Source organism: Pyricularia pennisetigena, assembly GCF_004337985.1.
Source record: "Pyricularia pennisetigena strain Br36 chromosome Unknown Pyricularia_pennisetigena_Br36_Scf_12, whole genome shotgun sequence".
In the NCBI taxonomy this organism is placed as follows: Eukaryota; Fungi; Ascomycota; class Sordariomycetes; order Magnaporthales; family Pyriculariaceae; genus Pyricularia; species Pyricularia pennisetigena.
In genome coordinates, this window is record NW_021940924.1 from 577787 (window position 1) to 590274 (window position 12488).

The 12488-nt window shown below is 49.8% G+C and overlaps 2 protein-coding genes across 2 annotated transcripts; both read left to right on the forward strand.

Moving 5' to 3' along the window:
- Positions 1 to 5051: 5051 nt before the first annotated feature.
- PpBr36_11030 (uncharacterized protein) lies at positions 5052 to 6379 on the forward strand (the record flags this gene model as incomplete). Its single annotated transcript, XM_029898136.1, has 2 exons — positions 5052 to 5464; positions 5518 to 6379. The coding sequence occupies 2 exons, from the start codon at positions 5052 to 5054 to the stop codon at positions 6377 to 6379; spliced, it is 1275 nt and encodes a 424-aa protein (XP_029743538.1).
- Positions 6380 to 8928: 2549 nt separating this feature from the next.
- Positions 8929 to 12488, forward strand: PpBr36_11031 (uncharacterized protein; the record flags this gene model as incomplete). Its single annotated transcript, XM_029898137.1, has 2 exons — positions 8929 to 10368; positions 10878 to 12488. The coding sequence occupies 2 exons, from the start codon at positions 8929 to 8931 to the stop codon at positions 12486 to 12488; spliced, it is 3051 nt and encodes a 1016-aa protein (XP_029743537.1).

Consider the following 12488-nt stretch of genomic DNA (forward strand, 5'->3'; position numbering starts at 1 on the left):
TACCTTGCTATCGTCTGCCGCATCGCTTGCCATTGTAGTTTTCCCTTCTTGGCTTGCTGTTGTATCTCTAGGTAAGGATGGTACACATCCATGCTACTGCTGGTGAAGACTTCTTGTCCTTTCAACAAGAGCGCATACCCGTGCCGTCAGGATGGCATGCATATAAAGATAACTTTAGTGGAGCAATAGGATGCATTTACACTTATGCATGTTTGCTTATCCATCTACGGCTAGTGGAAGCTTAGCGCTCGGCTCAAGATTCGAAGGCCATGCCACACTTTGCCGAGCATGGCGGCTTTTCTTTTCTTCCGAACTTTCAGGTCGCGAAAACTCACCCCTCTTCTTCCCATTCCATTTTAGGGACGTGCAGTTCCCTGGCCGTCACACTTATGTCTGAAACTTGGTACCCACAACAATGCGACCTTATAGATAGGCGCGTGGTTTATTCCCCCCAACATGGTAGATTATCATGTGTTCGGCCGAACGATTTAGTTTGTTCTCAAACGGCCGTATGCTCCACAATCATCTGCAGACCAAAACGGGTATTTGTTGATGTTTCATATCCAACCTGCTTTCGTTCGCTATAATACGTCTACTTTACTTCGCACATCAAATCTCATAACTGCAGAATTTTGTATTCCCGCGGCAACGTCCAAGGGGTATGTAATGATGAGGATCCATGAAGAGATAAATTCCGGATAACGAGTAGGTAAAGCGTGCAAAAGGCGGAGAGAAAAAGATTCCAAAGCATTCCACAGGCGGATCAGGCACAAATGTGATGGTCTCCACGAAAACTGAGCATTTGATAGCTTGGGGTGCAGGGATTCTCGTAATCCGGCACGTTCAGCCCGGGTTTAGTTTAGCATAGCACCAGATAGAGATGGGTTTTATGGCACCTGGTATGAAATAGCTAGCACTGCTTTATTAACACCTGATCCTGTCTGGGTGTTGACTTACCCCCGGCAAGATCCCCTACGAAATATGTTGGAATGTCGAGCTTCAGCAGATGGTCGCCGACCGTTCCAGAACACTGTTGGGGAGTATATGTCAACCCTGCAACATAAAAGGATTAAACCCGTCTATTACACTACTGGGGTATCATGTATTGCAGCCGACGAATCGCGCTGTTTCACATGCTGCGATAGGAAAGTATAAACATTTTTCTAGGCCGGAAAACATTGCCCAAACGCCTGATCTGGTGTCTCGGGTGAAAATCTCTGGGAGGTTTTATGGTATCGGCCCGCGTCGGAACCGCGTCCTGTGGTAGATTAGTGGATATAACCTTGTCAAACTCCTGGAAACTAAGCCTAGGTTTGTGATAGGTGATTGGCTCTGGCTCCGTCACAGTTTTCACTGCGATTTTGGCCTGGAGAGATTGTTTGGTAGAGGTGTGCGAGGGACATGCCATAAGAAGTACATCCCGGCTTTTCTAGGTCAGGATGGGCGTACGAGGAGTCAGGGGAACAACAATCCCTCTGTCCTCTTCAGGTTCTACAGAAATATCCGATACTCCGTATGGCTTTCTCAAGGGCGGTTTTGTGCAGATTCAATTCGCCTGAGCAGGGTTAAAGTGCAAAACATTTTACTGGTTAGAACTCCGAGTACCATCCCTATCAGCCCGATCACATCGCAGAATGCCCTGCTAGTCTAACCTCGGTCACCTGACTTCCCTGTCGACTTGATGGATTTGCCCTCTCTGCCTTCTATCTTTGTTTGTTCGGTACCAGATGGGCCAACGGAGATTGAGGTGGCTCCAAAAGTAGTGCTCTTTAGAAATTAATCATTATAACACCGTTAACCTCCGTGTTAAAAAGCATGTTTGCCTCTCGCATACCCTTGTGTGCGACTCCCAGTTGATGAATTGCGCGTAACGACTGCATCGCCTTCCCTTTAAACTGTCCCTGCCCGCCACCCACCACCCCTGTCACATTAAATTCACATTCGCCCTACAACAAAAATGTTATTTGTATTATATAAACTTGGTGACTATAGTAGTATACCCTGTATCTCAACATGAGGTCGACGATTCCGAGGAAAACGGGCATATATGTACCTTGCATGGGTTGCAAACGTTCGTAAACCGCCGCCTCGTGCTTAAAGTTTTTGATAAATGCCTCAACCGTGCCTTTGCTGATAAAAGTGTAACCGAACTTAAACGGGTTTGTTTTAAACAATACGCCGCGTAAACCTCCCTGCCCTAACGGCGTGATCCCGTCGTTTAAAAACCGTTTCAACTGCTCGAAAATACATCGAGGAATTTAGCGTGATTTATTGGATGGCGGATATAGCTGCCGATCGGGCCACGATCGTGGTCTTATGACGAGTTAGGTTTCCTGTTATGTAGTGCCATGTTAGGGCATCTTGCGTCGAGAAATCCGCCTTTGAAGAGACCCAACAGGCACTTTTGGGTAGGGCTTGTCTTGCTTTTTGCTTCCTCCTCCACCCCCACCTCCGCCCCCGCCCCGCGGCCGTCGGGCTAGAATCCACTCAATACGTCGAATTCCCTGATCTCCCCGACCTTGGCGTATTGGCCGTTCAGCTGAACTCGGCGTCTCTGGAAAATCCCGGGCTGATTTGTCGTATGATAATTCTCCTGGCTCTCTATATTCAGCTTCCTTATTGGGTTCATCTCCCACAAGCCGACGTCTTTTTTTATGAAGATACGAAAATCAATTAACACCTTTGTACGTTGCGGGTTGGTAGCCGGGTAAGTTGCTTGGCGCGTGTCGGTCGTCCTCCGGAATCGATCCTAACGTCGTCTCGAAATCTTCCGCCCACGTTTTGAGTTTTTCAGTAGCCTGGTGGCGTTTGTCCTGTTAGCGCAATCGTAGTTCACCTGGCAAACCCAGCGCCATAAAATTCAAGGCCAAATATTGACCGACTGCTGTGCACAAATAAAAATAACTCGGATGGGCTAACATTTCAGCATCGGGCTTTGCAAGGTGATAAAAAGCGTTTCAGGCTCGGACCAGTAGATTTTGAGAAACATAATCGCCTCACCCGCCGTTAAAAAACCATATTCAAGTCCCCATTCAATTATGTAGTGGTACGTTTGCGTAATGGCGGCTGCAGTCAGCCTCTCGGCGTGATACTGGAAACGTGCGTCTGAGTCCATCGACGTCGGGATGGTCTTCCGGTTGACCACTTCCTTGTATATATTCATCGGACGTAGAACAAGACGGAGGGGCGGCGCGGTTAGCTTGTGGGGCGGTCTGTACTAGGAGATGTAGATCATTGTGCGTCTTTCCGAGCCCGCGTTGTCGGATCGGTAGACGCAGATCTGATCGGGTTGTAGCCGGTTGAGATCGAGTCTGTGGTTCGGAGTAGCCGGTGGTGTCGACGGGGTATCGCGGTAGACGACTTCCTCTGCAAGATCGCTGATGGCATATGGATTGTTCTCGAAGATTATTCCGTTTCCCAGCTCGAACGCGCTTCTAACATTTTCCACCTGTTTGAGCTGGTCTATGATCGCCTTGACCGGATCTTCGACACTGTTGTGCAAGAATGACTGAAGCGTCTTCTCGCCTGATATGCTGCGCACTGAAATGCTTTTTCCTAACCAGAGAGGAAGGCTTGATTCTCGAAAACACGGTTGTCGGTGGGAACGCTGTCGTAGATTGTGCCGAACATTATTCTCTGGTGCTGAATAAAGTCTGGCCATGGTTGGATACGCGTGGGACACCATTTGTTTCGCGGGTTGGTGATGGGTCCCTTCGAGGTCAGTTTCCGGTTCCGTTCAATGTTGAAGTTGGAGAAAATCAAAGAATGGCAGGCAGCGATGTAATCGTCGAGTGTAGTAGGTTGGGTTTGTTGTTCCAACGCTTCCGCGCGTTCCTGTTCCTCCTGTCGTTCCTTCTCTGCTTCCTCTACGCGATGCTCTGCCTCTCGCAGCCGCCTTTGTAGCTCTTCTATACTCGTTAGTTCATTCATGACGCATGGGGGCATAGGTTGTGGTGCAACTATGATTCGGACGTTCGTGTCGTGACACGAACGTTTGTGATTGAGGCCTGATCGGAGTGTTGTATTTCGTACGCACGTTGCGAGGGGTAACCTGTCTGAAACGCTCAAACTAACCAATCGTTTGATGCACGGACCTACGCGCTCGGCGTAAAGGCCCCGCCAACATGTGTTGCAAATTTGTAAAACTTGTCTCTCCTGCAGCGCAGTCTACAAGCGAGGTTGCTTCACCAATCTCAATCAGGGTTTTCGAGGCGACAGTTCCTGCTCATCAGCACACTTCCTTCGAGCAAGGAGAATTCAGACAATCATCTTTCATTGAATTTACTGATGGGCGTCGGTATGGCTCAATAGCCCCAGCTATATTCATAGATCAACACGCTATTGCTTTTGATCCAAACAGCCTATTTTTAGGTCACAACAGCAACGCAACAGCAACGTAATAATATCCTCCGCATGCATGCACATCTTGTTAATATAAGCGTATATCGACTACGGTAAAATCCAAGACAAGCCTGGCAACCACAGCCTGCAGTGCAATATTTGATTGATTACTGTTTCGCGGTTTCGTAGTCGGCGGGGTATGAACCCGGCTCACCTTGTGGACCCCTGGCATTGAGGGGCTCGCTGGGACGGCATCGTTGGCTTCTTCTTCACCGTCCATGGTCAAAGTTCTCAAACGATGGTATGACGTGAACCCAGAGCGACTTCTCAACATCGCAAAAAAGGTAGGAACACATGGCCAACTAGGCTCGTTCCTGCTGGCATCCAAACTAAATCAAATAACGCAGCAGCAGATAAATGTGCATGGTATAACCTCCATGTCTCCACCCCCGATCCTTTTCGTAAGTAGATGGATGACAAGCCCCGCTACCCCGCCCCCGAAACCGATGGTGACCCATCGCTAAATCGGTGCGCCAAAAGTACGTTCTGGTCCCACAGCCTATCCCACTGTTCTGCTGCCCAAAGGCCCTCTAGTTAAAACCGGCTTCCCATCCCCTACGTTCCGTCCCCGAAGTTAGTCTGCCCTTGTCTCGTAGTTTCTTCAAAAGTTTTCGGCCTAACATCTCTCCACAGTGAAACCATTTATTCCAATGGCTGAATTAGGAGTAGCTACCGGAATTTTGACCCTGGCTACATTTGCCTTTAATTCTGGTGGCAAACTTTACAAGACGATTCAAGAGTTCAGATCCTACCTCCCGCAAGTCGATCAACTCCTTGCAGAGCTTTCAGGTCTAAATTCAGTTTTAAAGGACCTCTCAGAAACAAGCGATCTTCATCTTGAAGTGGACCTCACTGCTCTCGAACTCACACTCAATCAGTGCAAACAATCATGTGAGGCTGCGGAAGTTGAACTCCGCACATTCTGCTCACGGTCTAGCGCCAGCCGGACAAGCCTCCGCGACTGGACCAGGCTCAAATTTAGTGGCGATGGGATCGAAGGCTTTCGTCAGCAGTTACTTCGATACACCTCTACCGTCAGCGTCGCACTAAGCTTCGCCAATCTGTCAGTATTCCGTCACCCTTCCGCTAACCTGGCTAACAAGAGTGCATCCACAGCCGCGCATCTGTCAATAGCACTCAAGCCATTCATGCCTGTCGAGACTTAATTGCGACTACAACCGTCAATCTAGAGGCTCATCTCGATCAAATCCAGCAGAAGCTCAAGGATTTGGCTGAACGCAACACCACTGGTCTGACTTCTCACGCGGCCATCCGTCAACGAATGGAACAAGAGCAAAGTAGCACGGAGAAGGGTATCGCATTTTGCGCGTCGCTTTCCCAGGAAATCGAAAAGATTCAGCTCGATTTCTTCAGGGGCCGCAGAAGTTCCCCAAACATCCAAGGCAGTGGCTCAACCTCAGAAATGCTCGTCAGCGAAGGACTTGATGGCTGTATGAATCATATGCGTGTCACGCTCGAACAGCTTGAAAAGCATAGAAAGGGGATTATTGACGGTATGGGCACCGATTCAACAACGGCAACATCAGATCAGGAGACCTCACTCGACAACCTCCAAACCCAAGCTCGTACTCTGAAGCAATGCCTAAACTTTTGCTCTAATGTTGACGCGGCTTTAGAGTTACGAGTAAGCAACATTGAAAATGTGGCGAAAGGCGACGACACAATCCAGTTCATGGTCTCTACAGATGGTAAACCGATAAACGGGAAGAACCAAGGCGATGGGATGAGGCTGAAGCAAGCTGGTGGTCATTTTAGCGAAAAATCCTTACAGCAGCTGTCTGGAGACTTCAAAGCTATCAGCCTTCACCAAACTGGCCTCCAGAACATAGCGTCTCTCCATGAAAATAGGGTTGCTACAGCTGCGCAAAAGTCTTCGTTCGACAATCGCCATGGGCCTGGCTTTAAGCTCGCCAAACAGCCCGTCCCGGCTGCTACGGCTGGCCAGGTTGACGTTTGAGGAGCGCCAAAAATACCGGAACTGCCTCGATCAGGTCGATGCTTTGGCTGCATCCTTGATGGGAAGAAACAGAATCGGTCCATCTTTGGATTCGATGGAACCTTGCCGCATTCCACAACGCGAGCTGCTGCAAACCGTCGGAACCAGGCCGTATATTTATGGTTAGTATTAATACCTGCATGACGGAACACCAGCCGGTCGCATAGGGAGTGATTCACAGAAAGATCCTTAGGATCGTCCATTTAGCTGATCAGTTCAGTGATTTTAGTTAGCAGAGGCATCAATCTATATGCATCACAATCGCTAAATCCACCATTTTGCCTACAGTTGTGAATCGCAATGCTGCAATCTACCCACCACAAACACCACTACCCTATGAAGACGCGCTTGAAGCAAATTCGTAAATTTCGCTTGATGCAGTCGAAGGTTCAGAAGGGGCCCATATTCAATTGCGGGTAGATGGAAGCTAGATTTTGGTCATGGCAGCCGTTGCAACCACAGCTTTGCAACATTATGCCGCCCCCTGGGTTGCAGGTTTGAGCAACGGCCCGTACATTTTCATACCCATGCTGCCTCCGATGCCTCTTCACTTGAAGATAAATCCACACTGTCGAAGATCTCGAGAATCCCCTTAAGCTCAAGCAGGGCATCTGCAATCTGTGGCCCTTCTTCTTGAGTGCATCCCGCGCCCCAACGGGCACAATTACATGGTGATACTGGCTCACGTTGATGGTGCGAACGTGCAATTATTGTCCGCTGGGCGGAATTTCCTTCTTTCTGATACAAATGCACAGCCTTTCCCAGAAACAACACATCAACGGGCCTCTCGGCAGGACTTGCAGCCTTTCTGGTCGGACTTGGAGTAGATAGCGTCCTCTTATCGACAGCGTCGCTTTACCGCTTGTTCTGGACGGCGAAACTGGCGGTGTGGTAAGTTCTTGAAGCGGGATAGAGGCATGATCGGGAGGTCGAGCTGGACAGCGCATTTGGTACAGAGTTTGCGGTCCGATTCGAGCCATGCTATGATCTTACAAACATGGTTGTGACAGCTGATGAAATTTGGCATAACGAGATTAGAGCGTAGTAGATGAGGTGCCTTCAACCACGTGGCTTTGACCAACAAAATCCCCTGTTACAATTATGCTGTAATGCTGCAGCCGGTAAAGTTGAAAACGTAAACCCCATCCTTACGTACAAAAGTTCGGTAAAATTGGTCATGCACGATGATTTACCACTAGATAAATTGAAGACAATGGTCTAGGAGATATTTTCATTGCAGTCCGTCTTGAGTCGTAATGGATTTGTTGGCTTCTGATTTCCGTTAGTTGTGCTTTCCCCAAATTGAAGCTAGTCCAACCTAGTTTGTTGAGTAGTTCCAATAAAGGTTAACCGCTGGTGGACACACTCGAAGCATATCTTATCCATGTCGCGCCCCCTCATTTCACCAAGTTGCCCGCAGCGCCGCAAGTGGAGCAGTAAACTGTTACCTTGCGTCGGCCTGTGATTCGATCAGGAGATGCTTTACCCCGCTTGCCATTTTGTTTTTCCCTCAAGATGCCAATCAAGCCACTTGGTGACATTTTCACGCACGTTATTCGTTGGTTGGGATACCCGAATGATGGTTTTGGTTGCAATGGTCATTATGTTCCAGGAGTTATATTTTAGGATTGGATTTCCCAGGTTTTATCCTTGGAAACCTCAAATGCCATAGATTTGCATTTAGCCTTTCAGAAAGGTCATTTAGAGGTAGCCAGCTTGCTTACGGCAAACGGGTGCAGGCGAAGGTTGCGTCCGTTGCTGTTGGTGACGGCGGGTCGCTTGGGCGCCTGCATTTGCGACCGAAGGGCAGAGAATTGAGCCCATGAATCAATGGCGAATAGCAGCTGTCGCCAGAATTCATAGTGCAAGGCGGACGATATTTTCTGGCCAGCGGCAACAAAAGCCGCTAAAACCAGGACAGAAATCCCAGTCTTTGATGGACTGCTCCTGCGGGCATTTCTCCCACTTGATTCCGAGTTGGGTTTAGCGGTTTAGGCAAAAGAATGGAGCATGCTGTTACCCGCCTTTTGTCTTGCATTAGCTTCTCCCAAGCTGTGCACTTTATCGTTATCTAGAACCGACTTCTCCGCATCATCTGCAGCATTTCTCATTGGAAGTTTCCTGCAATGCGGGCTTCACCAGCCATGGTATCACGGCTGGATACCCAATCATTCCCTTTGCGGCAACACGCAGTGAGGCCTTGATTTCCCACGTTCCTACCATACCTCGTTATCGATGGCGTATTGAATGGGCAACGTTTTAAAGAAATGGTCGTGATTTGGCCTGTTGGCGGTCAATTTAACTTTGTCCCCCACTTGAGTACATTGTAATGAGTGGCTGTGGCCGAATCGCCTTGATTTGGCAGAAATGATATGATTTGTTCACTTGGACCCACTAACTGGTTGCTGCAACAACCCGAACCACTCATAACAAACCATCATCGGTTCTGTCGTTCCACCGCATCCAAACATTCCGACGCATCAATCGCCACATTCTCAACTTGTGCAACGATGTCGTTTGTAACCGAACCGTCTCAAATTTGCTTGTGGTGTCGCGTGAGTTCATGGATCGACGCTACCGCACCTCAAGAATCGAAGGAGCAATTTAGGCACGACGAACTCAACAAATACAATGACCACAAAATCACTATGCCTTTAACACCGCCCTCCACATCTCCATCGAAACGAAGGCGTCTCATGCCTTCCGAGGATTCTGAATCAATCACTCTTCGCACTGCCAACTCAATCGACAGCGACATCACAAACGAAGCGATTGACGACCCGACACCACGAGCACAGAGAGGTGGCATCCCGCCATGCCATACCTTGCCTTCGTCGCTTGCCTTTCGCCCAAGTGCAAGTCAGTCCCAAGGCTCGGGGTCGATAGTCTCCGGTTCCAGTCAATCTGGTTCCGGTCTGACCCCGAGGCGACGCTCTGTGAGCCCGGTCAAGAAGACGAACGACCTACGGAAGTTAGCCATACCCACAACACTCACTCCGCTTACAGCACCAAAAAAACAACTTCCCCCTAGTATGCTCACTATCTATAAGCGTATCGAGGACATTATGCATTATGGAGACCCATTTGCGCCGGCGGAGGTTCAATCAGCCATCAACGATATCATGCAAGCTGCCGGAGAAAGAGAATGGCCCGCTGGCTGGTTTGAACAGCAAGCCGATACTGGTGGCGCGGTTGCGGAGCGGGAGCTGGAGAGAATTCTTGAAATCCAAACCCTAGCAGCAGAGTGCTCGAGCGAGAAGGTATCTGAAGCTACATGGAACCTGGAGGTTCACGGTCCGTTGCTCAAACTGGCAATGACCGCAATCCGTGGTGTTTCTCGCCACTTGATCACAACAGCAAGAATTGAGTCCAAATGGCTTCCAATCACCCGCATCTCGCCAGGGCCCTTAATTTCAGCGTCAGAATCCGGGTCGATCAGGTGCTCTGGCAATACTGTCGGGGGAAAGATGGTAGATTTTGCCCTGACTTTGGATACTGCTTCGACTCTACTGGCAGTAATCAAAGAGCATATTTATGCCAGCGACCTTTCAGCAGATTTATCTGTCAACCAGACCACATACAACCCGCTGACTCTGCGGCCGATTGGTGTAAGCGTTGAGACCAAGGCTTCTGCTGCGGGAGCCGAACAAGGCCGCATTCAACTTGCTTTATGGACAATCGCATGGTACAAGAGAGTCCAGGCCTGGGTGGATAGCTGCGCCGATGATATCCGTCTTCCTGATGCCATGCCAGTTATCTTGGTTACGGAGCATGCATGGAATTTGGCGTTCGTCTGCAATAGGGGTGGCGAGGCATTTGAGCTGGTATATGAAATCTCGATTGGGAGCACTTCGAATCTGCGTGATTTATACAAACTTCTGGCTGTATTGCGCATTTTGGGTCACTGGATAGATACTGATCTCAGACAATGGTTCGAGCGGTTGTTCCGAGTATGAAGATAGGCGCGCAGGTCTGTCCAGACAGTGGCTCCGAGAAGTTTAACTTTGCAGCCGCAGCCAACCCCAAACTCGTTCCTCGATCGATCTGTTATATATTTTAATAACTTTGGAACAAGAAAAACTTCTGTAAAAGGAAACGCGGACGCCCACGAGGCAGAAACCTGCCTCACCCACCACTTTTTCTGCCGATGGATTCAGGTTGCATGGGCCTCCTTGCCTGTCCGGATTTGTTTCTGCCTGGCTTGTGAACGTAGTTTTTCCTGCGCACCAAGCCTTTAGAACTTTCATGTTAAATTTGAATGGATCGACAACAGCAGCAACAGGTGACCGGCTTGGAATACGCTACACAGTCAACAAACCCCTTTTCAACCGACAAATCTTCGTATCAGGAGCATCTAAGGGCGGTGCTCGATATCAAAGCTCCTCAAATCCCCGCCCAGGTTTCTACCAACAAACCTGAAGTCGTGACTTCGTGCCATACCCGTGCTGAACAACAACAGCAACAGGACCAGCAGACTCAACAGCACACTGACCCGCTGTCCAATCTTCGGCTCCCTGACTGCTTTTCGGAGCTGCAGCTAGACAAAAACGACAAGATTACTCGCTTACTCCTTTTGCCGTCGGACCCAGATGCGTTGGAGCTGGAGCCAATTGGTCTATCGGGAGGCGGCCAACGTGAGAGCGCCTTGTGTGGTGAATGGATGCAGTTTGCGTTTGGAGGTGACAGTCAGGGGGGGAGCATCGAGATGGCCAGGGTCCTGGCAGTCGCACAATCGATACACGACATTGCATGCAAAATATCAATAAGTATCGGGGGCTCTGCCCGGATTGTGTTCGACATCTTCTTTGACCCGTCAACCGACGAGGTAACACTAAGCAATAACCCAGGTTCAACTACCATTGAAGCCATCAAGAACAACGGTAAGCAAAAGATCATTGTATACCCCGCGGTAACAGCGGAACTGGACCCCGGGGTATGGGATCTAGTTGCACCAGCCGTCAGTTGCTCGAACAAGCTCTTCATCCTCCCGCGTCGTGTCCTCCCCGAAGAGGCTAGCATCTGTGAGTTTTCAAAAGGGAAACGAGCTTCACCGTCCTCAACCGTCGGCCATGCATCAAAACGAGTGAGAGATGCCGGCGGCGAGATTCACAACCTTCGCGTGGAAGGGATTCCTCATATGCGCCAATCGCCCCATCCTCTCATGAGCCTCGTACCCAGCCAAACCATCAAAGTAATCGGGGGAAACGTCCATGAGGAGTATTCAATCGCACGAGTACAAAAGTTGTCTGAAAACCGTGCTTCGTCCGTCTGGAGGGCATTGGTGTCCATTTTCAGGTCCGAAAAAACCCAAGTGGTTGCAAAAACCCTGCTCAAAGGGCGCCACAGCACACTGGGCGTAGCCGAAATGTGGCTGCGCGAAGCCAAAATCCACTCCAAGCTAAACAGCCAGACTAGTGACCGCGCCGTTACCACAATCGTGCGACTGCTTGGGCTGGACGCCCGTCTGCATAGCCTGTACGTCGAGGATATCAATGCGCCTTCGTTGGCGCAGAGGGACTGGCGGCGAACCGACAATTACTTTTCCGGCTCGCTAGATGATACCAACCGCGTGCTCCGCGATATAAGCTCGGCTTTAGACCACGTTCACGGCAAAGGCGTGGTGCACAACGATATCAAACCAGGAAAAATCCTTTATAGCACCTCCCGCGGCGCTGTCCTCATCGACTTTGGTCTTAGCAGTGATGGCGAACAGGATTCCGCCAGGGTGAGTATGGCGGGCACGCCCTGGTATATCCCGCCAGAGTTTTCAACGGGAAGGCGCAGCCGCGGTTTCCCGGGCGATGTGTGGGCATTGGGCGTTGTAATGCTGTTCCTCTACCAGCTACTACCGCTCCCAGAGAGGACCACTGAATGGATGATTGCGGAAGTGGGCGGTCCGAACCACAAAGCCCTTGCTCGTATGCTGGAATGGATAGAAACTACGAAGCGTGCCAGGGCGAAGCTTGGCCATACTACGACGGATGAAATCATCCGCAAAATGACTGAGATCAACCCTGTTAGCCGTGTGAGGATCCGTGGGGTTGTGGAGGCTTTGGAATCTTGGAAATAG